The following is a 27730-nucleotide window of genomic DNA, read 5'->3' as shown; positions in this document are numbered from 1 at the left end:
GAAAAATGTCCAACATCAGAGCTGTCAGGAAGATGCAGCAACTAAATAATTTGGTTGCCATGGTGACAGAACTAGCCAGGCCCGGAGACACAGTTGTGGATTTCTGTAGTGGAACGGTACTGTTATTCATCCATCAGCTTATTAAACCATGCACACATGATTCTCCTTCTGACTACATCCACATTAGATTATGCTTCATTAGTGACTTTTTCAAATGGAACACTCCTTTGCGTTTAATTTTCATCTTATTTTTGATGGATTTCGTCATGGTGTTATTCACACAAGCTGAGAGCGCACACCTTGCACTTCTGTGAGGATTTTTGAAAAGAAACTTCCTCTCTTGCTTATTTTTGTAGAACAATTCAGTTTCAGAACAATTCAAAGTGCTTTACATTGAATTAAAAGGCAAAATACAAGGAAAATAAAAGCAGAATAAAATCAAGTAAATATATAACAGTTTGTTATTTCATGTGCTTTTTTCTTGTGTTTTACAGTTCTGTTTTTCTATTTCTTTATTTTCTCTCAGGGTCATGTGGGGATTGCTCTGGCTCACACACTTCCAGATTGTCAGGTAAAGCTTCTTGATGTACCTGAGTGTGATGGTGTGTGTGTACACCAGCAAACTACTTAATACTGCATTTTATAGGATCAAAAAAACACCTTCTGGCATTTTTCTTTTTCACCATGCTGACCAAAGTCATTCAAGAATATGCCATTGCCAATTCAGAGTCCCAATTATTATTTTTATTTTAATAAACCTGTAGGTTTAGTTTCAAGCAAGTGGCACTTAGTAATTATTCGGTCTAAGTTAGTGATCAGGACACAGTGCTGTCTCTTTTATAGATATTTTCTCTCAATACAAGTTTCTCAAGGTTTTTATTTTAAAGCATAGTGATTTGGCATGTACATCTACCAGCTTTAATTTTTTAAGTTTTATTTTTTTTATTTTTATGTGATCAAGTTCCTAGGCTAACAGACTGTTTTCTCTCCATTTTGAAGCAACTTGTTTATGATTTTAAACATTTAAGTTTGGTTCTATATATCATGTGTGGATAAAACTAGAATGAAATTTCATCTTGCCCCAGAAACCTTTGCAGGTTGCATTAAAATGTGAGAATTATAAAGTAGTGTTCCAGCTGTTCTCTTCAGGACACCTGACCCTTGGTTCAGCAGCTTTAATGCTGCAAATAAATGTCAAAATGTATGAATTCCGTCGCGCCTACTGCTAGCATGTTCTTGTGCTAAATGAAAATTAGCCCCGTCGTCTTTGATTTTCAACTTTGACTTCCCCCTCTGGTTGTTAGGAAAAATCTAAAATCTTCTTAAAAGCTGCATCGTTCAAAGTGTGAAAAAAAAGTAGCGGCTTATAGTCTGGATAATACGGTAGTTGTATACAGCATGTTTTCTTTGACTTTCTTAGGACTTGATCTTTTGTGTATTTAAAACATTGTTATTAATTGATTTATCTTTTCCTAATCCTCTGACTGATTTACTGTTGAGTCCAGCTCTTATTGAAAACAAAATGTTTTAAATTTCTCTGTTTTTGTTTAAGATAATCCTTATAGAGAACAAAGAGGAGTCTCTGGTTAGAGCCCAACGCCGCAGCACTGAGCTCGGCCTGAAGAATATCGACTTTCTTCAGGCCAATTTGGATTACTTCACTGCATCGTTTCAGATTGGGGTGAGTGACACCTGCAAAAAAAAAAAGTTTTCCACCAGTTCTGTCTCTTGATGACTAAGGGGTTCTCTAAATAGACCAACAATCAGTCCAGATAAAACAACCAGGAAATTATGAACAGAACTAAAACAATTCTGACATCCAAAAATATTATTGCCTAAAGGCAGAAAAGGGCAGTAAATATATTCAGCCCCTAGATAAAACTGAAATTAGCATATTTGCCTAAATGTTGGAATAAATTAGTAGAGATAAAATTAGACTTTTTCATTTGATGTGTTTTTGCTTTTTGTTTGCTACTGCGTTTTCCAAACGAAAATCTTGACGAATTTCTGCATAAGCAAAAACATGTTTAGAGAGAGCCTGCATTCTGTAAAGCATTTTAACTGGTTACTCAAAACATGCCCATGACTATCAATTATATGCTAACATAAATGCTGTATTTCCAAATAATCTGCTTTCCTATGTGCAAAGGTGCAATAGATAATTCATCCATAAATATTATTTCATATATAGTTGTATTAACGGTTATTAATTGTGTTCATTGCTTAGTTCCTATAAACATTTTCAATTTACCTCCATCAACAAATGGTTTAAATGTAGCCTGTCTACAGCAGACATTTGTAAACATTTCAGCCTGTGGCCTCTCAAAATAATAATAGCAGAGACAGGGATTTTCCCTCAAGTCAAAAAGTGTTTGCTCCTTCTTAATTTCATACATTTTTTTCAAGTTTGTCACGCTTACAGTGTTTCAGAACCTTAAGCAAATGTTTGTCATAAATATAGTTTTAAATATACAAAACCTATGTGTCCCAGTGTTCGCCCCCCATTCGAGTCACCCTCAGGAGCAGCAGCTGCAATCCAGCATTTGTGGTTGCTTGGAATGTCTCCTACAGTGCTGTGGAGGAATTCTGACCCACTCCATTTTGCAGAATTGTAATTTAGCCTCGCTGGAGGATTTTTGAGCAATACCTGCTTTTTTAAAGCCATACCACTGCATCTCAATAGGATTCAGATCAGTACTTTGACTAGGCCACCCTGAAAGTCAGAGGTAGACTTGCTGTGTTTTGGGTCATTTTCCTGCTACAGGACCATAGTGGGTTTCAGCTTGAGTCACAAACAGATGGCTTGACATTGTCCATTTAGGATTTGTTGGTAGACAGCAGAATTCATGGTTCCATTTATCACTTTAAATCCTTTGAGTCCTGAAGCAGCAGTGCTGCCTAAGAAATCAACACTACATCAACACTGTTTTTCTTTTGAGGAGAAATGCCCTGTTACTTTTATTCCATGTGAAATTGGACAGCTATACATTACACATTTTAAATTGTGTCTTGTAACTCCACTGAGTATTTTCCAGTGAGTCCTAGGGATAGATGTGTGTAGTGAAAATGAGACAAGCTTTAATTTTCTTTTTGCTCAGCAGTGGTTTTCTTTCTTATAGTTGAGGTATGAACACAGAACTTGGCTCACATGATACCTGCCGGTCTGTGGCTGTTGCTGTGGGGTCTGCTGTGACCCCCCTGCATGGGCTTTTGCTGTAATTTAGGTCAGGCACCTCAAGTAGTGGTACACAGGGAGCCCCAGGTTATTTTAATAAAAGTTAATATTAAATATATTGATAGTAAATAATTGGAACGTCTTGAATTAAAAATAAAAGATTTTTATTGTGTGATTATCAAATTAGGCATGCCTTTTTAAATTGTATTCATACTTTTTGTGCAACAACCTTCTAGTTCATCTGTTATCAGCAAATTACGGTAGCAACGTTGTCTCTACATTTATCAACTTTGTTTCTTAAGAAAAGCAACAAGAGACAAATTTAGCAACTTTTTCTTTTTTTTTTTTTTTGAAGCTTTGGTGACAACACATGTAAGTGATAACAGCTGTGGATTTTCTGTTTTAGCACAGCAAAGCAGCGACACGCACAGCTCACAGCAGCACTCACTGAGATCTGTGTGGGCAGAAAAACACTGTTAGACTTCTGGATGGAGAGACAATCAGGCTAGACAGGCATATGCTATTTTCAAACGCTGTACTCAACTACATCTCAAAATGTTTGATGAAACCACAGAGTTCAAAAGTGAACAGCTTGTGATATCTGTTCTTACTGTTTACAGCAGATGCTCTGATGCAATCTGATTGCTCACACTGTATGACCAAAAACAGTCACTTAGAGATGGTGCTGGTTGGCCTAATCTATCCAGAAGTAAAGTCAGAAAAGAAGAATTTCCTTGTTTGCACTTGAGCAATCCACAAAGTTGAGGGAAATCATCTTATAGATGCTCAGAGCTCTATTTCAACATGAGGATACGCTCATGATGACCTCAAGAGGGCGGACTGAATTTTATCTGACAATATGATTTCCGATTAGGAGGTGGCCATGAGATTCATATGATCCCTTTATACTACACGACAAAGGACGCACAACGGACCTAATACTCGATTCAAAAATTTCTTGCATGCCTGAAAAGGTGAAAAGGTTTTATTGTCATTACACCATCGCAAGTACAGATCAACAAAATTAACTCCATGCATGCAACCCATCCTCTTGGGGAGCAGTGGGCTGCTATTGTGCAGCACCCAGGGAGCAGTATGGGGTTAAAGGTTTTGCTCAGGGACCCAGAGTGGCAGTCAGTGGGAGTTGGGCTAGAACTTAGAACCTCAGTATTCCAAGCACAATGTCCTAACCACTAGGCCGCAACTCCCCGAACTCACAAACTCAGGATTTCAGGCCCTAATCTATTGGGTTGTCTGCTATTTGGTTGGCTTTGGAATGGGTTAGAATTAACAAACCTCCTCATACCCAGCCAGTCAGCCACTGGAAATGGCTGTATATTTTTCTTACAGTGTTCAGTGAAAATATCGCAATGCATTGTGATGCATCGCAATATTTCAAGTATCGTGATGCATTGTGATAGAATCACATCGTGGCATGTGAATCTTCTTTGCCAATACCCACCCCTAATGTCACCTGTGTAACAAATCCAGTTGTGAAATTTACTCTTAAATACTCCACAATCAACTCTGAGCTGTATTGTATACCACGCTCCACACCTCCAGAATACAAGCGTCTTTTAGATTAGCTCGGGAACCATGCGCAGACGATTTCATGGAATGGGTTTCCATGGTCAAGTAGCTGTATCCAAGCCTTAAATAACCAATGGATGCAATGCAAGGCGTTGCAAATGTAAAGTTTGGTGGAGAGGGGATTATGTGTGCCGTTGATTTTTAGCAACTCCAACAATTTGGACAATTCAGTGCTGCCAGTACTATAAGAACAGTTTGGAACTGGCCCATTCCTCTTTAAAATGATTAAAATAGCATTTTAACCATCTGTGTTGCCTTTAATATTTAGATCTGTTTGATGTGCTAAACAATTCACAGTTTTTTATAGTTATGAAAATAAAGAAAACTCTTTGAATGAGAAGGTGTGTCCAAACTTTTGGTCTGTACTGTATGTGAATATATGTTTGGTTATATATATATATATATATATATATATATGTGTGTCTGTGTGTGTGTGTATGTATAAATGCATATTCCTGTATGTCATGAGAAGGGCTTTATTCCCTTTTATTTAGCTACTTTTGTTCAATTTCCTTTTTCAAGTGAACAGTACCTTGAAGGAGCCACTCATCACAGTAGGTTTAACTACTTCATGCATTATGCATGGCTCCATTTTTAGTCAGGTTCCGTTCAGCCTGTTCATTATCTGGAAACCTTATTTTAGTTTGTGTCTGCTCCTCCAGGCTGAAATTTCACAGCTCAGATGTTCAAGTTGTAGTCAGACAATTCAACATTTTGGGCACATTTACAGATACAGTAGAGACGGGACATAATAAAAAAAACATATTTTTTTTTTATGTCCGACACTGCTATTTCCTTACTAACCGTAGGTCAGTTAGGATTATTTTTATTGTTATCTTTCTTGCTAAATGATAAATTAGATGAGAAGAAAAAAATGTTTCTTGCCTTTTTCACTGTCAAACGTTTCCATATAGGCTTAGTGTTTGATAGAACTGCCTTAAACTAAATGATTGTACTTGCACATGGCCAAAAATCACCCTTCTTTTCTGTGATGTTCCATACGCCTAACAAAAAATGAAAGGATACTAAAAATAACTTGGGATTTAATCCATACAGCTATTTTTATTTCTAACGTTGAGGAGCAGAAAGGTTGTGAAGTTTGACAGTATTTTAGGTTTTATTCTGGCCTAAGCTATTATCGACTCTGCTCAGGTTTTATGGTTGTTTACAATTGATCCTGCCTGTAGATTAATGTTCTTTGGAACAAAATATCAGCTTTTTCAAATGACTTCAGGCTTTATTGATTTGTAATTACAAGACTAACAGTGTTTGGAATATTTAGAAGAATAGAGCCACAAAGAAAAACTTCCAAACCTAAAAGAACAACTAAATAGGCTTTAAATGCAATTTGACAGAAAACTGCGATGATGACATATGAGCTGACAGCAGGAATTTAACCTTTTTTTAGACACGGATGAATGCAGAGAGGAGTGATTATTTGAATTAAATAGAGTGTTGTGGCCTTTTTTTTCCCCATGAGGTATTTATTTAATGAACAATGTCACACAGACAGCTTTTTCACTGGAGAAATTATGGATGAAAAATATAATTCGCTTTACAAGCACCTTTGTGCAAGTCCAGCCTCTGCAGAGATGATGCTTAACTAAATATAAACATGCCACTGATGTAGGATTTTTAAATGATGATTTTTACATGATGAATTTGCTTAGTTAGTTGGTGAAACAGATTTTTATGACTGTGGAAATTATTCGTATCCCTGCTTTAAATAGAATATCCCCAACAACTGGTTCAGAAGAGGTGCTGTCAGCTGCAAATGCAAAGCATGTTATCGAAATAAGATGCTTACGCATGTCTCTTTATTTACATGGTTTTGTGTGAATAAAGGTGAAGATTAAAAAAACAAATTAGAATTGATACCTGTATAACAAATCCACGTTATCTGCATAAAGTGAATGTTTATCTATTGATTTTACTTTATATGAGCAGATAATACAGTTATGAACTAAACCCTTTTTTCAACACATTTGGGTTTCTTCTAACAATGCTGTTTCCCCGTAGGTTGATGTTTCTTTTTTCAAATAAAGACTGTAATTAGAGAATGTTTGTTTTTTTCAGTCTGTACACTAAGTTCTGTAGTGCTGCTTAGTTTTATTAATTTTAAACATCTCGATCTTTAATGTACTTTAGAGAGATTCTATATTATAAACCAACATGGAGTGTATTATTGTAAGGTGAAAGGAAAGTGGTTCATGGCTTTTAATAATTTTTACTAAACAAATGTGATCAACAACAATCTGAAAAGTGCTTCTTTTTTTTCTTTTTTTTTGTATTGAGCTCACTTTACTCTGGTACCTTGTGCACACTCTGTTTAAAGTCGTATAGAAGCGCTCGTTCCAATGGTTACAGTTCTGAATTCTCCTGAGTGGTGCACGACTTTACATGAGTGAATAAAGTGAATGTGATCGGTCAATTATCAAGAGGGTGGGATTTTTGTGGCAGAAGTTTCGTAAGCAAGTTTGATTGTGTCAAATGTCTCGGAAGCGTCTTGCTAACCAGTTAGCAACATAGTGCTAGTAGGCTCCCAATGGGAAATTACATTGTGACCAAGTAGCACTTAGCCACGACGTTGTCAAGGAACGCTATGGACGGTGGAAACGGCAGAAGCTTGGTTTGGTGTAGAAGGCTTACAGTCGTACATGTTTGAGTCCTTGCCTCGCAACGCTGACAGTTCTGTTAACTCTACGCCTGCTGAAGACACAGACGTCCATCTCTGTGAACACTGGGACGTAACTCAATGGTAAAGGAAATGATTATTTCTTATTTCAACCTACACTATATTGCCAAAAGTATTTGCTCACCTGCCTTGACTCACATATGAGCTTAAGTGACATCCCGTTCCTAATCCATAGGGTTCAATATGACGTCGGTCCACCCTTTGCAGCTAGAACAGCTTCAACTCTTCTGGGAAGGCTGTCCACAAGGTTTAGGAGTGTGTTTATGGGAATTTTTGACCATTCTTCCAGAAGCGCATTTGTGAGGTCGCACACTGATGTTGGACGAGAAGGCCTGGCTCTCAGTCTCCGCTCTAATTCATCCCAAAGGTGTTCTATCGGGTTGAGGTCAGGACTCTGTGCAGGCCAGTCAAGTTCATCCACACCAGACTCTGTCATCCATGTCTTTATGGACCTTGCTTTGTGCACTGGTGCACAGTCATGTTGGAAGAGGAAGGGGCCAGCTCCAAACTGTTCCCACAAAGTTGGGAGCATGGAATTGTCCAAAATGTCTTGGTATGCTGAAGCATTCAGAGTTCCTTTCACTGGAACTAAGGGGCCAAGCCCAGCTCCTGAAAAACAACCCCACACCATAATCCCCCCTCCACCAAACTTTACACTTGGCACAATGCAGTCAGACAAGTACCGTTCTCCTGGCAACCGCCAAACCCAGACCCGTCCATCAGATTGCCAGATGGAGAAGCGCGATTCGTCACTCCAGAGAACGCGTCTCCACTGCTCTAGAGTCCAGTGGCGGCGTGCTTTACACCACCGCATCCGACGCTTTGCATTGCACTTGGTGATGTATGGCTTGGATGCAGCTGCTCGACCATGGAAACCCATTCCATGAAGCTCTCTGCGCACTGTTCTTGAGCTAATCTGAAGGCCACATGAAGTTTGGAGGTCTGTAGTGATTGACTCTGCAGAAAGTTGGCGACCTCTTCGCACTATGCGCGTCAGCATCCGCTGACCCCGCTCCGTCAGTTTACGTGGGCTACCACTTCGTGGCTGAGTTGCTGTCGTTCCCAAACACTTCCATTTTCTTATAATACAGCTGACAGTTGACTGTGGAATATTTAGGAGCGAGGAAATTTCACGACTGGATTTGTTGCACAGGTGGCATCCTATCACAGTTCCACGCTGGAATTCACTGAGCTCCTGAGAGCGACCCATTCTTTCACAAATGTTTGTAAAAACAGTCTGCATGCCTAGGTGCTTGAATTTATACACCTGTGGCCATGGAAGTGATTGGAACACCTGATTCCAATAATTTGGATGGGTGAGCAAATACTTTTGGCAATATAGTGTATATATTAGCTGCGACATATGAATCAAGATGCTATGACCGAAAACATTTGATTGACAGATGACCGTTGATATATGATTGGCTGAATTTAGGTGTACAAGCTGACGTATAACTAACTGGCCTGCATAAAATAAGGAAAAAGATTATAAGACAGATGTTTTTTTTTTTTTTTTTTTATAGAAATTTTCTAACTCTTGGGACAATATGGTCCAATAAAGTTTTTTTTTTTTTTTTTTTTTTTTTTTATATACATGTTTAAGCTAGAATGATTTAAAATTTAAATATGACTTCCCTACGACTTTAAAAGTTGTTTGTATCACATACAAGCTTACTTTCCAAAAGAAGATTTGCATTTTTTCTACTAATTTAGACTGTCCCATCTCTGGACACATTCTTTGCAGCTTTAAATGGAGAGAAAGGTGGTTCTACATTGTATTAACCCAGAAAAGGAGAATGCAATTTCATGCCACCTTTTTTTTTAGATTTTGTTTTTGTAAAAAGAATGAAAGCCACGTCTCCAATTCCTCTGCTTTAGTAATTTGATCATTTTTGTCATCCGTCACAAAAAATTCAAATTAATATAGTTATAGTTTGAAAGGTTTGAAGAGATTATAGCCTTCTGCTTGTGTGCTGTAGAAATAATGCTACCGAGTTTTAATGCTTCAGGATTAAAAGTGGATATCATGCTCTATAAAATGAAGCTTTTGTTGAAATTTCTTTAGTTTTTTTTGTCACTTGGTCTTTCTTTTTTTGTGTTGCTACGTTACCATGTACTTGACAACACGTGTAGCGCAGATTCTTCTATTTTTTTTGTTTTGTGTGAAGTATATTTTTTCACACTGGTATTCCCAACACTTGGTTAGCTCTTCCTTCCAAACAAACTGTGCAACATTAATCTTGCATAGTTTAATCATAGTTGGTCTTGCAAGTCCAACTTTCAATTAGATTTATAGAGCATTAAAAAATGTCTTCCTGTCTAGACATTCCAGTAACTGAAAGTAGCTTTAGCGATATTGCTCACCCCATCTGCATCTTCCCTTCCCCATGTGGAGGAGGAGCTCCAGCCAGCTGTTCTAATCCGACCCTGATCAGCTCTGAACTTCTGCTGTGTAGCTCTGCTGTCAAGATGTTTTCCATTCAGGCTTGCAGGCATGACATCTTCTTGGAAGACAGAAATAGAGCACAGACTTGGCAACATTCACTGCATTCTCATATAGGCATTTATTCATTTAAATTCTCTTCATCAAATCTATGAATTATATTTTTTGCAGATTGTTTGACTAAAACAAATGTCTGGAAGACAGATGAAAAAAAGCGTGGGTCTCTTTAGTCCTCTTCAGCACCTCCTGATACAAGCAGAGCATTGCTAATGCAGTGGCAGGTGTTTATCACCACGCACAGTTTACTCACTCAATAGGAATCCTGATGTATTCGTGCTTTGGCTCAGAAAACATTGATGCTGTTGTTTGCTACAAATCCCTAGGTCTGCAAATTTGGAGTTTTAAGTTCATTAAAGTAATCAATAATGTTTGATAATGTGAAGCGTGCTGAGTTAATAATCTCAATGAGAAAAAAGCTGTCTTAAATAGTCACACACATTGCAGATAATGTTTTTGCTTGTTCCAATGCAGGTTGCACTTCATGCATGTGGAATTGCAACAGACATGGTGTTGGAGCACTGCATCCAGGCAGGAGCCGCCTTTGTCATCAGTCCTTGTTGCTACGGCTTCATCCAGAACGCAGTCAAGTTCACCTTCCCTAAGAGGTCTGTGCCTTTCCTCCACACTTCCCTCCAGTGTCGCCTCTCTTTGCTCACCTTAAAATGTTGTTTCAGTCCTGTTAGCATCATGTCAAACAATGCTACCATCCTACCGTGCTGTACTGTTGTTTACTTTCACTACCCTTGCTGTCCATTACCCTCCCACCAATACAGAATAATTTTCTGTTCTCAAATACACATAATCTGTCTTGTCAGTTCTTGTTTCTTATCAGCACCGCTGACAGTCGAAGGCAGCAGTGTCACATCCTCTCCTCTGCAGAGTCCATTCCAAACATTTTCTGTCTTCTTGTCAGCTAAAGAGTCACTTTCACTGCACAGGCAGTCAGGGGTAATATAAATAGACTAGAATGCGAATCTGCTGGAAAGCACTCTTGACTTGTGACATCCAATCTTTGGTTGAACAGAAAATGCCCATCGATCCGACTGCTTGGATGTTGTTGCTCAGTTAAGCAAAGAGAAGCTGCACTCAACATAATTGGAGGTTATCTTTTGCTAATGCTGTGAGAAGCAACAGTCATCCAAGGCAGACGGCTGCTGCAAAACTTCATGTGATTCATAGTCTGCAGTGTAGGGGTGCAGATGTAACGCTGACTTTATAATAGAGATGCTCATGGTGCCGATGCTCCACTGTGAGTGAGATCGAATTATGCTAAATGTGATATTTTACCAGTTAGTTATTCTTTGTCCAATATTTATTCTTAGATTATATGAAAGTGCAATTTGGACTGTAAAATATTTTAAGTTGCAAAAACATTTTAATCTTTAGGAAACATCATCTGAGGGAAACAAATTTTACTTTCAACCCCGTCATCCACTATTCACCATAGTGATGCTAAAGCATAAAACAGCAGGCAGTCCTAGTGTTAAACTACACTCTCACCTTTGCATACCAGCCATATGTTACTATGATGCATATTAGACTTTAATTAAGGCTTCACCTGTATCCAATTTCCTTTAGCTCAACCTTCAGCTAATACATTTTCCAGCTGAAAAATGTATTAATGTGTTTTAAAGATTGTTGTCAAGTTGTCAAGAGTGTTGAAATACAGAGACAGCTAATGTTTTGCTACAGGCCTCCAGATGGGTCTGGAGTCTGGAACATCACGGTTTGAAAGTTTCAGTCAGGGTCTTGTCGTAACTGCTAAAGTAAATATATTTTTCTAAAGACTGGCCACGGTCATCACTACAGTGTCCTTTTTTTATGTAACCTTGTGTGAAATTCCCAGCTGCATTCAAGTCCAACCTGTAAAGAGTTTTACTTAGGAAGTGGCTTTGCTGCCAGCTGTGCCCTTACATCAGGTGTCTGCAACCTTTCATATCCAAAGAGCCTTTATGCAGTGAGTCCAACTCAGCAAAAGTCGTTTAGAGACGCAAAATACTACATTACATTTAAAAAAAAAAAAAAAAATCACCTATTATTTTTGTTCAATATCGACCATAAGAAATCTGTTGCCATTTTAAACAACCAAGAACTTATTTGGATTCTTTGCTTTCAAAATAAGGGGGGAAAAAATAAAGTGATTAATAAAATGGAAGCATGGATTATTTTATTGTAGGGTATTATTTGATGTAAACAAAAATGTTAATAATAAAACACGTAGTTCCCAAGCTATTTAAAGGAAAAATAGCTCTAACAACATATTTCTGATGTTTTCCAATACCACAAAAGCTTCTAAGACTGGTATTTGTTCTTATAGTACATTATTTAGTTCTTTATACAATTTTTAGCCACTATTAAGACAATTGTAAAGGGTCCAAAGAGCCACATGCAGCTCTGGAGTCACTGGTTGCAAACCCCTGCCCTACATTATGAGGGTGAAAGGATGACAAAAATATCATTGTTTTTTCTTTATCATTATTAAATAAAGAAAATATGCTAAATGAAAGAGAGAGAGAGAATATATCAATATTATAGTACTGTCCAGTGTTCCATAATGGCTGGGTCAGGATTCTAGAGGCTTCCATACATTTGAGTGTTAAAGGAAAAGTCTGGTCAGCATGAAATAATCAATGGATCATTATTTATACCTAGAACTAATTCGTTTGCAGTGATTTAATGAATTTAGCGTTAATCAGTAAAATAATAATAATAATAATTTTCGTTGCATCCACTGAGTCTGGGACCGGCCATTTTTGCCCAAATATGGTAACACCTCACTCATGGTATCTTCCGTCAGTGATGTCACGGTGCGGTAAGCCTAGCGCCATTCTCCCAGCTTTACAAGCAAAATCAATGGGAGCTACTAGACGCATCTGCGATCCACAACAATTATTTAAGATTTCAAGAGAACTTTACCATTGAAATTTGCGAGAGTTATAGTTTAAATGACAATGCCCACGTGCATGGCAATAATTGTAATACATCCAGTAAAAGTGTAAAAGAAATAAGTTACTTCACCTTTCTGATTTTGATCCTCCACGGACCGGTTCCTGCCGCCCTGGTCATTGTATTGCTAATTTGAAGAGGGAGGATTTTCCATCGAACTTCTGGCCAGAGAAAAACACGTAATATGTAGCCAACATTTCAAAGAAGAATGTTTTCAAAGTGACTTGAATAATAGCGTATTGTGACAAACACCAGATAGAGGAACTTGCTCAACAGCTGATACCGCACCGTGACATCACAAACCGGTAGGTGGCAGTAGTGTTCTTTGACAAACATGCATGTCTCCAGGAAAGCACATTCATAGGAAAATCACTCTTAATTTAAAACACTTATTTATTTAACAGGATATAATAATTTCTTATTTAAATTACTTGCAAAAGTTTGAATTCTGAACTTTTCCTTTAAAGACTGTGCTGATGTCACCTGAGCCTAAACAACTCTATCTACTTGATGCCGATGTTGGTACACTTTTCCCCATTAGCATATCTAGCAGAAATGTAGTAAAAGAGGAAAAAATGTCTGAGTGCACTATCACAAACATTATTTCTATTCAACTGGATTCTGTTTTATGTAAAGATTCAAAATTTTAGATAAAAATTTTACCAGTTTGTAAAGGATATAAAACTATACCTTGATACAATTTTGGACCCTAAATTGATGGTACAATCCATTTTTATAACTGTCTGTCACACCCTTTCTTTTGTTCAGTAGGAAGCATTTGTTCAATTCTGGCATATTGTTTATTTTAACCAGAGCGGAGTGTGCTTTCCCCGGAACTGCGTTAGGTTCATAGTAATGTTATGCCATTGTTTAATTTTAAGTCTTCATTTGACAGAGACAACCAAGAATTTGTGAATATTTAGAGTTTTAAACAGTTTTTCTGTCCATGTGACGCTTTCTATCCATGGAGGAAGCTTCATGTGGACAAGAGATGTATGTAATTTAGAACAGTGTGATCACCAATTCCAAGTTCATGCACCTGGTGATAAACATTTAGAGACTAAAGTTCTCGTTACAGTCTAAATATTACTTTTTTTATTGGATGAGGTACTGAAATCCCTGTAGGTGTGAAATCTTGACATATCAGGCCTGTACCTCTGTGTCCTTTTGTGGAGAAGACCCTTGAAGATGATCTGAATTTATACAGAGATTTGTGCTCTGAATCCACACACACAAATGTTGTCTATAATCTTTCATTTTTCAGAATTTATTTCAATTAACAAAATATATTCTAAAAATCAGCACTATTACAACCACTGAGATGGTTTAAAACACTATAAGGTATTGCTGTATTTCAGTTGGCCTTTGTTTTTGCCAACTCAGCTTCTTATTCTTTACTTTTTGTGACAATGACAGTAAGATTTTCATGCTTAAATGTCTAAGACAAAGTGGTTTCTGTAGGCAGAACTCTCAAAAGCTCTGCACACCTGACTCAGTCAATCATGACATTTTTAGTGTTGTTTTTTCCTGCCTTTGGTCATGTTGCAGGTAGTCATGTGGGGATTCTGCAGGTGTCGACATTCCAAGCAGTTCACTGGTTTTTATGAGCTGTGAAACTCAGCTTTCCGTTTCATTAATGCCTGCAAATGTCTACGCTTTCCTCCATGTGTCCAGACCGGCTCTTAACCCTTGACATAGTCGTTGTTGAATTTTAATTAACATCAACCAATAACCAAGCTTTGGGATGGATAAACTGCATTTACCCTCCACAAACAAAGTTCTTTCCCAGGGAGAAAGCAATTGATCTCTGAAAACATGAGCTCTATTTGTATTTTTTTTATCCCTTTCTCATATTTATGGTTTATTTATGATAGATTTCTCATGAGAGATATTTCTTACAGACACACAAACATCCAAACAGAAACATTGTGTGGCCTGAGCAGATAAATACAACATGTAGAACTATTCTAGCCTGCAGTGCTTGCATGTTTAGAATCAGCTTGTCTTTTTTTTGTTTTTTCGTTTTCACTGAATATCTGTTTCAAATCATTAAATGTTTGCTATTTTTAAAAATAAGGCCTTGGTCCACATCCGTCCGGGGTTTGAGTCCCAATCCAGAGGGACCTTAACATTAGAATATCCGGTAAAATTTGAGACAGATTTTTAGTTAATGTTTCTTCAGATGTCATCACAATGACCCAAACACAGCCAGATAATTAAAAAGTCTTCCTAGTTTATAAGCCTAAAAAAAATGAAGTCTCTGTTTGTGAAGTAAATAAAAATCTAACTTGTGTGCTTTAACTTTTTCTGTTTTTACAGCAAAAGGTTTCAGGAGACTCTTTCATCCAAGGTATGTGTTACAGTGCAAATACTCTGCATGGTTAATTTTTATTCTTGGTATTTAAGTGTGAAGTGTTTAGAGGGGAGCCTTCAGGACCTGCTGAGTTACTGTAAAACATCATCATATGGTCAAATTGGTTTTAAAATAATTTTCTTTATTATTTTTTTTCTGAATGATTCATTTGGTTTCAGCAAGTAGAGTTTTGCCAATTTATTTTTCTGTCTTTTAATCAGGTGTTAACAGATTTAATACAATCTCTACACGAATCGCTGTCTTGGTGAACATATCTTCTGCAGGCTCTTACAATGAAGGGACTCGCACCCACCAGCCACTCAAGCCTTTATCGCTTAGCGCAGACACACTGCTGCTCTTCAGGGAGAGACTGTCCCAAAGTGATCTATGGGACCTGTCAAAGCCCCCGAGGGGAAAATCTGTGCAAAGTAGCTGCAGGTCCTAACCATGGCAACCTCAAGTTGATGTGTCAAAACACTGAGCCAGCTTCTTTTCCTTGTTGCAGAGCAAGAATCAGATCCTTACATGGGTGTGTTGGCACAAAAGGAACATAGCTCCTTCCAAAAGTATTAATTTCCCTTCAACTTCCCAACTTTTTTGTTACAAGCAAATTAAAAGTAGCTCTTCATTTTAACATGGAAGGAAGGGTCATGTTTTTTTTTTTATTAAATCTGTAAAGAATAGAATAGAAAATCCCTTTATTGTCCCACAATGGGCAAATTATTTTGTTTACAACAGCAAAAAGATTATAGAAAATTGGTCACACAAATATGGAACTTAAAAAAATGTTTAAGAATAAAATAATAAGTAAGGGTTAAAAGATACGCAATAAAGTACAGTATTTTATTGTTGTTTTGTAGTGTTTTAAAAATATAAAACTGTGCACCTTGAGACTAAATAACCAATATACAGCTATGGACATTTTTACAGTAATGGATATTTGAACAATAGCAGCAACATCAGAGATCTGCAAAATGACAGCAGCATGTAATTTAACTGACTAAGGTAGAAATGGTGCAAAATCAGCATGAATGTAACAATGTATTGAGGTTGTTGGGGACAGTGGTGGTTATAGAGTCTTATAGCTGCTGGGAGGAAGGATCTGTGATAACGCGCCCTGGTGCATTTAGGGTGCAGCAGTCTGTTGCTAAAGGAGCTCTCCAGTTCTGGAACAGCTCATGCATGGGGTGGGAGACATTATCCAACAGAGATGTTAATTTAGTTAGGATCCTTTTGTTTCCCACCTCCTGCACTGAGGCCAGAGGATATCCAGTCACAGAGCTGGCCTTCTGATCAGCTTATCCAGCCACTGTCTCTCAGCTACAGATAAGCCACTGCTCTAACAGACAGCTCCATAAAAGATGGCTGATGCCACAACAGAGTCATTGAAGGTCTTTAGGAGCGCCCACTGCACTCTGACCTCAGTCTCCTCTGCAGGAAGAGTCTGCTCTGACCTTTCTTATACAGAGCCTCAGTGTTGTGAATCCTGTTCAGTTTATTATTCAGATGAACACCTAGGTACTTATAAGAGTCCATTATCTCAATATCAGTTCCCTGGATGTTCACCAGTGTCAGTGAGGTGGAGCTGCTTCTGCAAAAGTCCACCACTAGCTCCTTGATTTTCCCTGCATTAATCAGAAAGTGGTTCTACTGGCACCAGACCACGTAGTCCTGAGTCCACTGTCTGTACTCTGAGACGTCCCCACCAGTGATGAGGCCAACTATGGTAGAATCGTCAGAGAACTTATGGAGGTGGCAGCATGGGGAGTTCCAGTGTAAAAGGTGAAAAGTAACAGTGCCAGCACTGTTCCCTGTGGGACCCCCATACTGCAAACTGACCTATCTGAGACACAGCCCTCTGCCCCCACATACTGTGGGCTGCCACTGAGGTAGTCCAGAATCTACTTGGACATGTGCTGGTCCACTACTGACAGCTTCAGCTTGTACCTTAGTCTTCCTGGCTGGATGGTCGAAAGCACTGGAGAAATCAAAGAACATGATCCTCAACGTGCTTCCAGGTTTCTCTAGGTGAGTCAGTGCTTGGTGCAGTAGAAAGATGATGGCATCATCTGCCCCAATCCCAGGACGGGAGGCAAACTGTAGTGGATCCAAGGAAGTCTTCACTAGGGGGCGTAGATGGTGTAAGACCCAAACGTTCACGGGTCTTCATCAGGTGTGGAGTCAGTGCTACCCACCTGTAGCTGCTGAGGTCCTTTTTTGATCCTTGATGTTTTATGATTGGCACCGGTACCACACAAGAGGTCTTCCACAGCTGCGGTACTTCTCCTAGCCTCAGCAATAATGAAAACACCCTGTGTATGTGCAGATTGAAGCTCAGAGAAAGCCTGGTGGTCTCTTGGCGATGTAGATCAAAGAGATAAATGCAATTTATAATCTTTGGCTTGACTCTCCCTCTAATTGTATTGAACTCTGGTAACCCTGCACAGAATCAGGAACAAATTTTAGTAAAGCTCACAGTAGGTACTAGGGGTGTAAATCACATCCATCATGGCGATTCGATTCATTATCAATTTCCTTACCCAACGATTCGATTATTTTCGATACTCAAGAATACACTTCGATTCGATTAATCGGTTAATTTTTATTTTTTTTTTACACCTTACAGGCTAAACAATGTTTCAAGTTTGAAATAAATCAATGAAAGCTGTAATATCGTTATGCATTTTTTTTTTATAGAAACAACAGCAAATAACAGAAGTAGAAAAGTTGCATCAAATAATACTGCAAAAATACTGCACATAATCAGTGCAATGAGTGCAATGAAATACCTCGGCTCCAGGCGTCCCCGCCCCCTCCACAGACGCTCAGCTGTTCCTCTCCCAAATTGTAGCTGACCGCTAACAGTGCCGCAGACAGTAGGCTGGCTTGTTTTGTTTTTATGACCGAAATTGCGGAAAACAACTCATGAAGTTTGACCTGCTAGAAGAGCGAGGTGCGCGAGAATGCTGGGACCCTTTTTCCACCAGGATCTCTGCTCTTTCTGGCCCTCATGTCCCTCCGTCGTTGGACTAAACTTGCCCCCACTTCCTCGCCGCCTCGGCCGTATCTAGACCCACAGTGTGTAGCACAGACCACGCTTAAATACTGAGCATAATTTAAAAATGTCTGTGTCAAGCTTACTGCAACACTACTGCTGTAAGAGTATAACCAGGAAGCGAGGTAGGAGGGCAAAATAGGTTTAGCGCCACCGCAGCACGGGAGGAGAATTACGCCCAGGAGCAAATGGATAAAAATAGACCGGAGGAAAATTAAACATGAATCGATTCTCTTGCGGACGTGTCGATGCATCGATACAAAACGATTATTATTTACACTCCTAGTAGGTACCATGGTAGACCTGCAGGTATAATTTCAGCTAATTATTGTTCTAAAAACTTTTGTCTTCTAAAGTTGGTGTAAACAAATCCACGTCTTGTTGGACATTTCTTACTGTAGTTCTCTAAAAAACTTCTCAGCTATTGCATGTACAACATTTACAGTATTTAGGAGAAACACACCCCCATTTAAATTTAAAAAGAGAATTAAAACCATGTATCATCATTTTTAATCCACTTCAAATGTGTGCAACACTTATCAATCTATCACGTAACATCTCCATAAAATAAACAGCTGTTTATGGTTATAATCTTCTAACCGTTGAAAAACTGTAAAATAATCAAATATTTTGTGAGGTACTGAAATGAATAAATGATCTGAGATTAAAGAATGTTGGTTTTTTTCTTATGTCTGAGAGTAAAACTATGATAAAACAAAATGACAGAATAACAACAACATATATAATTCTGATACTGCAGCCCCTAACAGTAAAAATCCATATAGATAACATGTTATGAGTAAGTCTAAACCTAAATCACCATCATTTTCCTTCAGCAGTTTCCTGTTTATTGTGTCTGAGCACAGAGAGCAGTGTTCCCCGCCGTTTCTGCTCCCAGACTCTCACTTGTCTTGTTTTATAGCAGAACCAAGACTTGTCCTTGTGAACCGAAAGTAGTTAAAGCAAACGACGGGACGCTGACAGATCACTGTGAAATCAAGGGTTAACGGTGTGAGGGGTTGTTGCTCCACTCAAACTTAAAAGACCTGCTCTGCTTTGTGGCCTTGCGTTCAGCATTTACCCTGTGCTGTGAAAAATGGGATCAATTAAAGCCGAGACAGGTTAGAGAAGACTTACTGCTCAGCTGAACCACTTGTTACGTGAACCATAGATGGAGGGAAAAAGCCTAGAACAGGAAAGCGTGTCCTTTGTTTGGAAATAAATTACCTGGGTTCATCGGGTGTGCTTTGAGAGCTGACAAGGATGGAAATATTTCACTCTGGGCGCGGCGGTTGTATTATTTCCTATGTGGCAACTATTTTTAACAAACATATGAATCAGAAATATGTCACCTGGAAATAATTCTGAGCAAACAAACAGCTGCAAGCCGGATCCCTGTCACGACATCTAATGACATGTAATATGGAAAGGCAGACAGAGTGACTGCTGCTGGGGTTTCTACAAGGCAACAACCACTAATGGAGGCTGCTAATGCTGGAGGTGAAGGTTTGGGCGCACTGGGTGCAATTTGTATGGGTAAAAATAACCATGTCAAGGAATTTTAAGCTTTTATTAGCTGGTAGATTTGCGATGTATCAAGATACGGTTTTCATTTCCAAGATCATTCCCTCATCACTGAGATAAGTACCTCATTGAGATTTTAATGTCCCTTTAGCCACTGTTTGTATAGATTTAGCAACAATAGCCACATCTCCAGGCATGTCTGGTGGACTTTGCTTGTTTTGACTCCACAGTCGCTAGGTAAGTCTCATAACATGATTATTGGGATATAGACTTGACAGAAAAATTACTACTTTCTTGCTCCAATCAGGGTTTGTTTCCATGATAACAGGATGATCTAGTCTGCTATTTGGATCCGGGAAAATGCAAGCTGATGAGATAATGACATCAAAAAAAGACGTCAGATACTTTTTGGGCTTATTCCCTGTTTATTATCCATAACCATGTGATCTGTTAAGAATGTTTCCCTACATTACAGCCAGAATATGCCGGAATCCGCTTCATGGCTGTGCACTAATTTAAGCCTACACAGATTAAAGTAGGAGGAATAGACAAGCAGCACTAATCAATCCATCCATGTTGGTTTCACTGAATTCTTCACGTCTGAAACGCATGATTTTTCTGGTCTTACTGTTGCTGCCTTGAGGTCGATATATTTAAAAGTTGACCAAAACAAATTAAATTATATTTCCAAATGCAATAAAAAAGTCATCTTTTTGTCCCTCAGGAACACATGATCCTCTGCCGCTTTGCTGATCAAACCGCAGTCCAGCTACCAGCTGAGAGGCGTCTCATTGGTACCGTTCATAATCTCTTCATTAAAAAATCTATATGTGTTTAATGCAAACATTTTGTACTAATATACGTCCATTTATATTTTATACTATTTTCTTTTTTTTTATTTATTTATGAGCTGTGAATTACTTTTGCTCCCATTTCCTGAATTTTCTTGGACATTTACTTTCAAGATACCCAACAGGTGGTTTGTTTAAATCATCTTAAACTCACATTTTTTTCCCGTTTGATCCAATAGATATTTTTTCTGCCTCTCTTCTTATTTGGAATTGATTCATAAACTTCATCAAAAGTTTTTTTTCTTTTGCAGGGTCTTAAAGGTACACTATGCAACCGGTGTTGATTTTCCAGCGAGGCTCCCCCCAGAGGGCGAAAGTAAAAGTGCACTGTCGTAAATATGCTCAGCTGTTCTCCTGGTTTCTCCGTCAAGCCAGGCGCGGTTGTTTTGAGCTTAGCAGCGAATGACTAATGCTGCGTTCACACTGGACGTAGCTGGCGCGACAGAAGCAGCGAGTTTACATGCAAAGTCAATGGTTGACGCGCGTCAAGGCGCAGCAAAAGGTCCCGCGGCGCGTTTTGCGCAGCAGGCGCAGCACGTCTGAGCAGCTGAAGCAGCGCGTCGGGTGCGTTTAACGCAGGGAGAGAGACACAGCGCTGATGATCACTCCTCTTAAACAGTTTATTGACGCCTAAATTAACTTAAAATGCAGAAATCTGCCGGCAGAATATGCAGTTTGGATTATTTAGATGAAAAACACCTACCAGCTGCCGCGGTGAACCGCTGCTGATGAAGGGATCCATACTGTCGGCGCATCCCTGGTATGTGGGGGTCTGAGCGGCTCTGACAGAAAAAATATTGAAGGCAGGATAATAATCTGAATGAACTGACTGCACTGATTACTTTTTTAGGTGTATTTTCTCACTTAAACACATATTAAAACTACTTTATTCCCACTGATCACAGCAAATATAGCTGCAAGGCAGAGAAAGGATAGTGAAGCTCCGCCCAACGCGCCTCAGATACACTTTTGCGCCGCGCAGCCAGAGCAGCAAAGCTGCTTCCGCCGCGCGTCAGAACTAACTGGTACAAGCAGCAAAAAGGAAGCAGCAGACGCGATTTTGCTGCTTTTGCAGCGTGAACGTAGCATAACTGCACAAAGATTGCCACTGTGCTAGCAACGAGCATGCTTTTAACTGGGGGCGTGTAGCAGTTCTCGCCGTAAAGCAAGACTGACTCTCACGAGACTTCTGAGCCTGTGGGTCTCTGTGGGTGCGGGTCGGTGCTCCTGCAGTTGCAAGTGCAGTATCTCCCCCACAGACCACCAGGGCGGCCGAGAATACCTTTGTTCAACCTGAAATGACTCATTTAATCAACCATAACGTTATGGAACACATTAATTAACTGAAAAATGTTGCATAGTGTGCCTTTAAAACAGCTTCCACCCAGAAACACATTCTGACTCATGTGCCCGATCTTTACAGAGAACTGTGTTTATTAACTTAAGGTTCCCCTGTTCAAGTTAATCCTTTGCCGTTGTTAAAGCTTCACTAATTCAAAAAAGCTTTCCTAGAGTTTGTCATTCTGAGGCCTTTTTATTGTATTGAGCACCACCTCTCACGTCTATCTTCTCATCTTTTTTATCAAAATTCACTCTTTGACCACTAAGGCAACATGACACCGAACAGTGTCTACTGAAGGTGAAAAATAAATAAATAAGCACATCGCACAATTTAAGTTAAATAAATATTAGATGTCCTAAAGACCAGGGGTCTGACTTATCAAGCTTATGCCACTTTTCATGCAGAGGTTGTGATCTATGAAAAACAGACTTGCATGTTGAAATATTCCAGCCCTTTACGCCAATTTTGATCCATGTGCCGTGTGCACATTTTGGAGGAAAGCGAAAATCAGTCAATCACTTAGTGAGGAGAAGAATTGAAGCCAGATTAAGTTCGCTCAGATGTTCAATTTCCCATAATATCAAATATTAATCCTCAGTCGATTTAATCATACAGGTGCTGGTCATAAAATTAGAATATCATGAAAAAGTAGATTGATTTCAGTAATTCCATTTAAAAAGTGAAACTTGTATATTATATTCATACATTACATACAAACTCATATATTTCAGATGTTTATTTTGTTTAATTTTGATGATTACAAATGACAACAAATGAAAATCTCAAATTCATCATATCAGAAAATTAGAATATTGTGAAAAGGTTCAAAATTGATGGCCCCTGGTGCCACACTCTAATCAGCTAATTAACTCAAACCACCTGCAAAAGCCTTTAAATGGTCTTTCAGTCTAGTTCTATAGGCTACACAATCATGGGGAAGACTGCTGACTTGACAGTTGTCCAAACGATGACCATCGACACCTTGCACAAGGAGGGCAAGACACAAAAGGTCATCGCTAAAGAGGCTGGCTGTTCACAGAGCTCAGTGTCCAAGCACATTAATAGAGAGGCGAAGGGAAGGAAAAGATGTGGTCGAAAAAAGTGTACAAGCAAGAGAGATAACCGCACCCTGGAGAGGATTGTGAAACAAAACCCCTTCAAAAATGTGGGGGAGATTCACAAAGAGTGGACTGCAGCTGGAGTGAGTGCTTCAAGAACCACCACACACAGACGTATGAAAGACATGGGTTTCTGCTGTCGCATTCCTTGTGTCAAGCCACTCTTGAACCACAGACAGCGTCAGAAGCGTCTAAAGAGAAACAGGACTGGACTGCTGGTGAGTGGTCCAAAGTCATGTTCTCTGATGAAAGTAAATTTTGCATTTCCTTTGGAAATCAAGGTCCCAGAGTCTGGAGGAAAAGAAGAGAGGCACTTCATCCACGTTGCTTGAAGTCCAGTGTAAAGTTTCCACAGTCAGTGATGGTTTGGGGTGCCATGTCATCTGCTGGTGTTGGTCCATTGTGTTTTCTGAGGTCCAGGGTCAACGCAGCCACATACCAGGAAGTTTTAGAGCACTTCATGCTTCCTGCAGCTGACCAACTTTTTGGAGATGCAGATTTCATTTTCCAACAGGACTTGGCACCTGCACACAGTGCCAAAGCTACCAGTACCTGGTTGAAGGACCATGGTATCCCTGTTCTTAATTGGCCAGCAAACTCTCCTGACCTTAACCCCATAGAAAATCTATGGGGTATTGTGAAGAAGAAGATGCAATACACCAGACCCAACAATTCAGAAGAGCTAAAAGCCACTATTAGAGCAACCTGGGCTATCATAACACCTGAGCAGTGCCACAGACTGATCGACTCCATGCCACGCCGCATTGCTGCAGTAATACAGGCCAAAGGAGGCCCAACTAAATACTGAGTGCTGTACATGCTCATACTTTTCATGTTCATACTTTTCAGTTGGCCAACATTTCTATAAATCCTTTGTTTTTATTGGTCTTCATTAATATTCTAATTTTCTGATATGATGAATTTGAGATTTTCATTTGTTGTCATTTGTAATCATCAAAATTAAACAAAATAAACATCTGAAATATATGAGTTTGTATGTAATGTATGAATATAATATACAAGTTTCACTTTTTAAATGGAATTACTGAAATCAATCTACTTTTTCATGATATTCTAATTTTATGACCAGCACCTGTAAGTATCCAATGGTGCAGTGTAATTTGTGCTTGCACTGCTCAACCATAGCTATACATGAGGACCTGTCAAATAAATAAACAAGGCCTAAGAGCAGCTCAAATCCTTCATCAGAGCTCATGTAGTATTTAAATGATTTCTTAACCTCATATCTCTCTCCCTAATGATTAAAAGGGTGAGACGTGCCACAGATCAATACCTCAATGTCACAAGGTGTAAACATTCAAATACTGATGTGCATCCCCCGTGCAATTATGCAATGGATGCTATGCTGCAGGGTGTTGAAAAAGGGAGAAGGGGGGGAGGTTATGACTGCCGATAAGAAAATGTTAGTATTTAGTAAATTTTTGTATTTATATATGGATTATATATATCATACTATATATAAATTATGTAGTATGATATAGAGGAAAAAAGATTTGTTATTATCCCCCCACCCCCACCAGAAATATAACTTTCTGAATGAAGTCATATTTCAATTATTTTGTTCAAGTAAGGAAACAACAATTCCTCAATTTACAGTAATAGCGACAATGCTGTAAATGCATTGTACAAGCTTTTTTTTTTTCTTTTAGGTTACTTAAGTAAATATAATTCGTTGCCACCTTCTTCTGATTAGAGCGGATCCTAGCAACCTGCTGTACCAGTGCAAATTCCCCCACAGGTGATAAACATAATCACTGCTGTGGCTACCAAACACATTTATTCGTCTCACCACCTCAATACCCAACACATCTATTTCTGCCTCTGTTAAACTGCGTTTATTCAGGTCCATGCAGTGCTTTGCAGGGACCATTTATGGTAGAATATGTGCAGAGGGCCGAACTTGAGGTGAACCTTTGTGCCTGTTAACTGTCCATTGTCCACCCATGGGTGCTAGAGGCTTAAGCCACTATCAACCTACTGTGCTTGAAAGAAAAGAAAATGCAGTGTGTGATCAGAGGACTTTAACCCTATTAAGTAATAGTTAGAAACATCTTATTTTGGGGCTAACATTTGACCAACAATCTTTTCAAAACCTTAATACTGCAGATAGGTAATGTAAAGGATTCCATGTCCCAAAGAGCCTCTGGCTCTTCAGCAATCAACAGTTGGTTCCCAGTTCTAATTAAGGCTTATGAATGTGAGGTTTATTGGGTAGGCTTTGTTTCTAAAATACATTGGTGCCCTAGTGTGCCATTTTAGTTTTGTTTCATTGCTATCTTCATGATGGTAATAAAGTAAATGGTGCTCCACTGCAACATTCCCTGTGTGGTCTCACCTTAAGTTTCAGAGCAGCTGGCTGCACAGAAAAACTGTATCAAACTCAAAGTGTGCAGTATGTTATCTCTACTACCTTTAACAGTAGCATTGTGTGATTGTTTTTGGTTTTGCACCACTGCAGGGAAACACTGCATGGGCTTGGTGGACTTGGATCGAGCTTGGGCTGCAGAGACTCATGGGTACTCGGTGCAGGTGATGACTATGGAGCCTGAAAGCTGTTCACCAAAGAACAACATGTTGGTGGGAAGCCGGCCACAGAGGACCGCGAAGCCAGCTGGACACATGGATGCATAATGAGGGCTGTGAAATACTGCAGAGCTGAGCGTCTCCATAATCGATGAAAAGGCTGCTCAGTGTAACATGGCAGAGGCATTCCTATCAATTTTTTTTTAGAGCCTTGGTTTTATAGAAAATGTCAAATTTAATAAACTCAAAGCAAAAAGGATGGATGTTTTTAATGCTGAGCTAGAGCTACTTTGTTCTCAGCTATATGTTGCCTTAAAAAGATAAAAGCTTTCCACCAATTACAGTATCGTCCTTGTGTCTTTGCTTACGCTCTGTAATCAAGCTGAAATTTATGCTCACAAAGTTAATTAAGCACTCCGTATATCCAGATTGCAGCCAAACTGTAAGAATTTTGATCAAGAACAATTCACCCCCACTGTTCGGCTTTGGTTTGTTATAAAAAAAAAAAAACTGAAAGACTGGAGAAAGAAACTTCAGATGTAGAAAACAGCTTTTTGTTCTTAATTCTTGAGATTGGATCAATGACTTTATGTGGAGAACCTGAATATTATATCTTAATGGCTGCTGTTTTTGTAGAACTATAAGCATTTTCTGACTGATTAATATTCTTATTTTATACCTAAAAACTCGATAAAATGTTGGATGTTATATAATATACATATGGACAAGATATCGGTGTTTCTCTTTCTTTACAAACCCCTCGATATTTATTAATGATATATGTAACCCAGGGTGAAAACTGCCCTTAGTCCCGCCTTATTGCCCCATTGGTTAGAGTGACAGTCAGTCACACAGTGCATGCAGCCAATCGACACACCTGAGGCAATTATTTAGGCTTGCTCCAGCTTTCCCCAGTCAGATGTGAGGGGGAGAGCTGGAGACAAAGGAGCTATAGGTTGGTGTTCCCAAACAATCAGTTCATCTCTTTGTTTGTAATGCACTGTTTAACCTCACAATATAAAAATCATGTAGATCCGAGAAATCCAGTGAGTTTGGAGCCTTGGAGCTGCCATACTCTCTTCTATTATTGGAATTGGTGAGTAGAGAGCACAATGTTTGTTTTAGCATGTTGGTGGCAGCAAATGCTAAGTGTGATCATTAATTGTTGTAATCCAACTGTAAGATAATGAGAAATATTCTTTATTTGGTCTGATAGATTAGATTTTGCATTTATTTCTGTGTGAAACTGGAAAAGTCTAGTTAACTAGCCGGCTGGAAATTTACTGGTCCTGTTTATTTTAATACAGGCCAGGTGATCCCCTTTTTAGGGAAAAAGATGGCGAGCTTCTGAAAACTGGCTGGAGCCAGGAGAGCCTTAAGAATCACTCCACAGTGGACTGGTCTGTATCATTTCCCCCCTCCATCTCACCACTCAGGCATACACTCCATTATTCACCTCTTCATCTGAAACAACTTGCGCTGGAACATTTTTCAACTTAAATATCTGGATAATCCAACTATGGATTTCTGAATGTGTGTCGGTCAGACTCTGGACTGATCAGCGGGGAATTTAAGACCAGTTGTGCACAAACAAAAGGATTGCCACAGTACTGTGTATATATATTTTTTGTATTTATTTGGGGTTCTATGTATGTTGTATTGTTTACTTTAAATTTGTCTAATACATGGTATTGAAAGCAGTTTTGTGTTTTATTGATTACTGACAACGGCTCCAGTAGACGAATTCTAGTCTTCTGATTTTCTTCCATCTAGTCCTTTTACACTTTAAATAGTGCTACATATATATCAGACATATCATAAAGGTTGATGTGTATTCTTAGGTGCATATTTCACTGGAACTTGAATTAAACAAGAAGTGCATCAACTGTGTGCAAACTTGTTTTTCTGCAGGTCCTATCTTCATAGAAGGTGCTTGCCAACAGTTTGTGTGTGCCAAGTCAACAGACAGTTGTGGGAATCCATGATTATATATAGATCATGTTCTAATAACCAAACCACAGAAATTTAAGGGTG

General features: G+C 39.0%; 1 protein-coding gene across 1 annotated transcript; it reads left to right on the top strand.

Annotated features, from left to right (window-relative positions):
• On the top strand, window positions 1–26426 carry LOC119773831 (glutathione S-transferase C-terminal domain-containing protein-like; the record flags this gene model as incomplete). The annotated part of the gene is made up of 7 exons (XM_038271008.1): window positions 1–116; window positions 527–571; window positions 1553–1681; window positions 10435–10568; window positions 15229–15259; window positions 20566–20635; window positions 25632–26426. Coding segments are annotated over 7 exons (698 nt in total), but the record flags the coding sequence as incomplete, so codon positions are not given.
• Window positions 26427–27730: the final 1304 nt, after the last annotated feature.

This window comes from Cyprinodon tularosa, unplaced genomic scaffold (assembly GCF_016077235.1).
Source record: "Cyprinodon tularosa strain WSP-4 unplaced genomic scaffold, ASM1607723v1 ctg787, whole genome shotgun sequence".
Lineage (NCBI taxonomy): Eukaryota > Metazoa > Chordata > Actinopteri > Cyprinodontiformes > Cyprinodontidae > Cyprinodon > Cyprinodon tularosa.
This window is presented reverse-complemented; position numbering and strand designations above follow the sequence as displayed.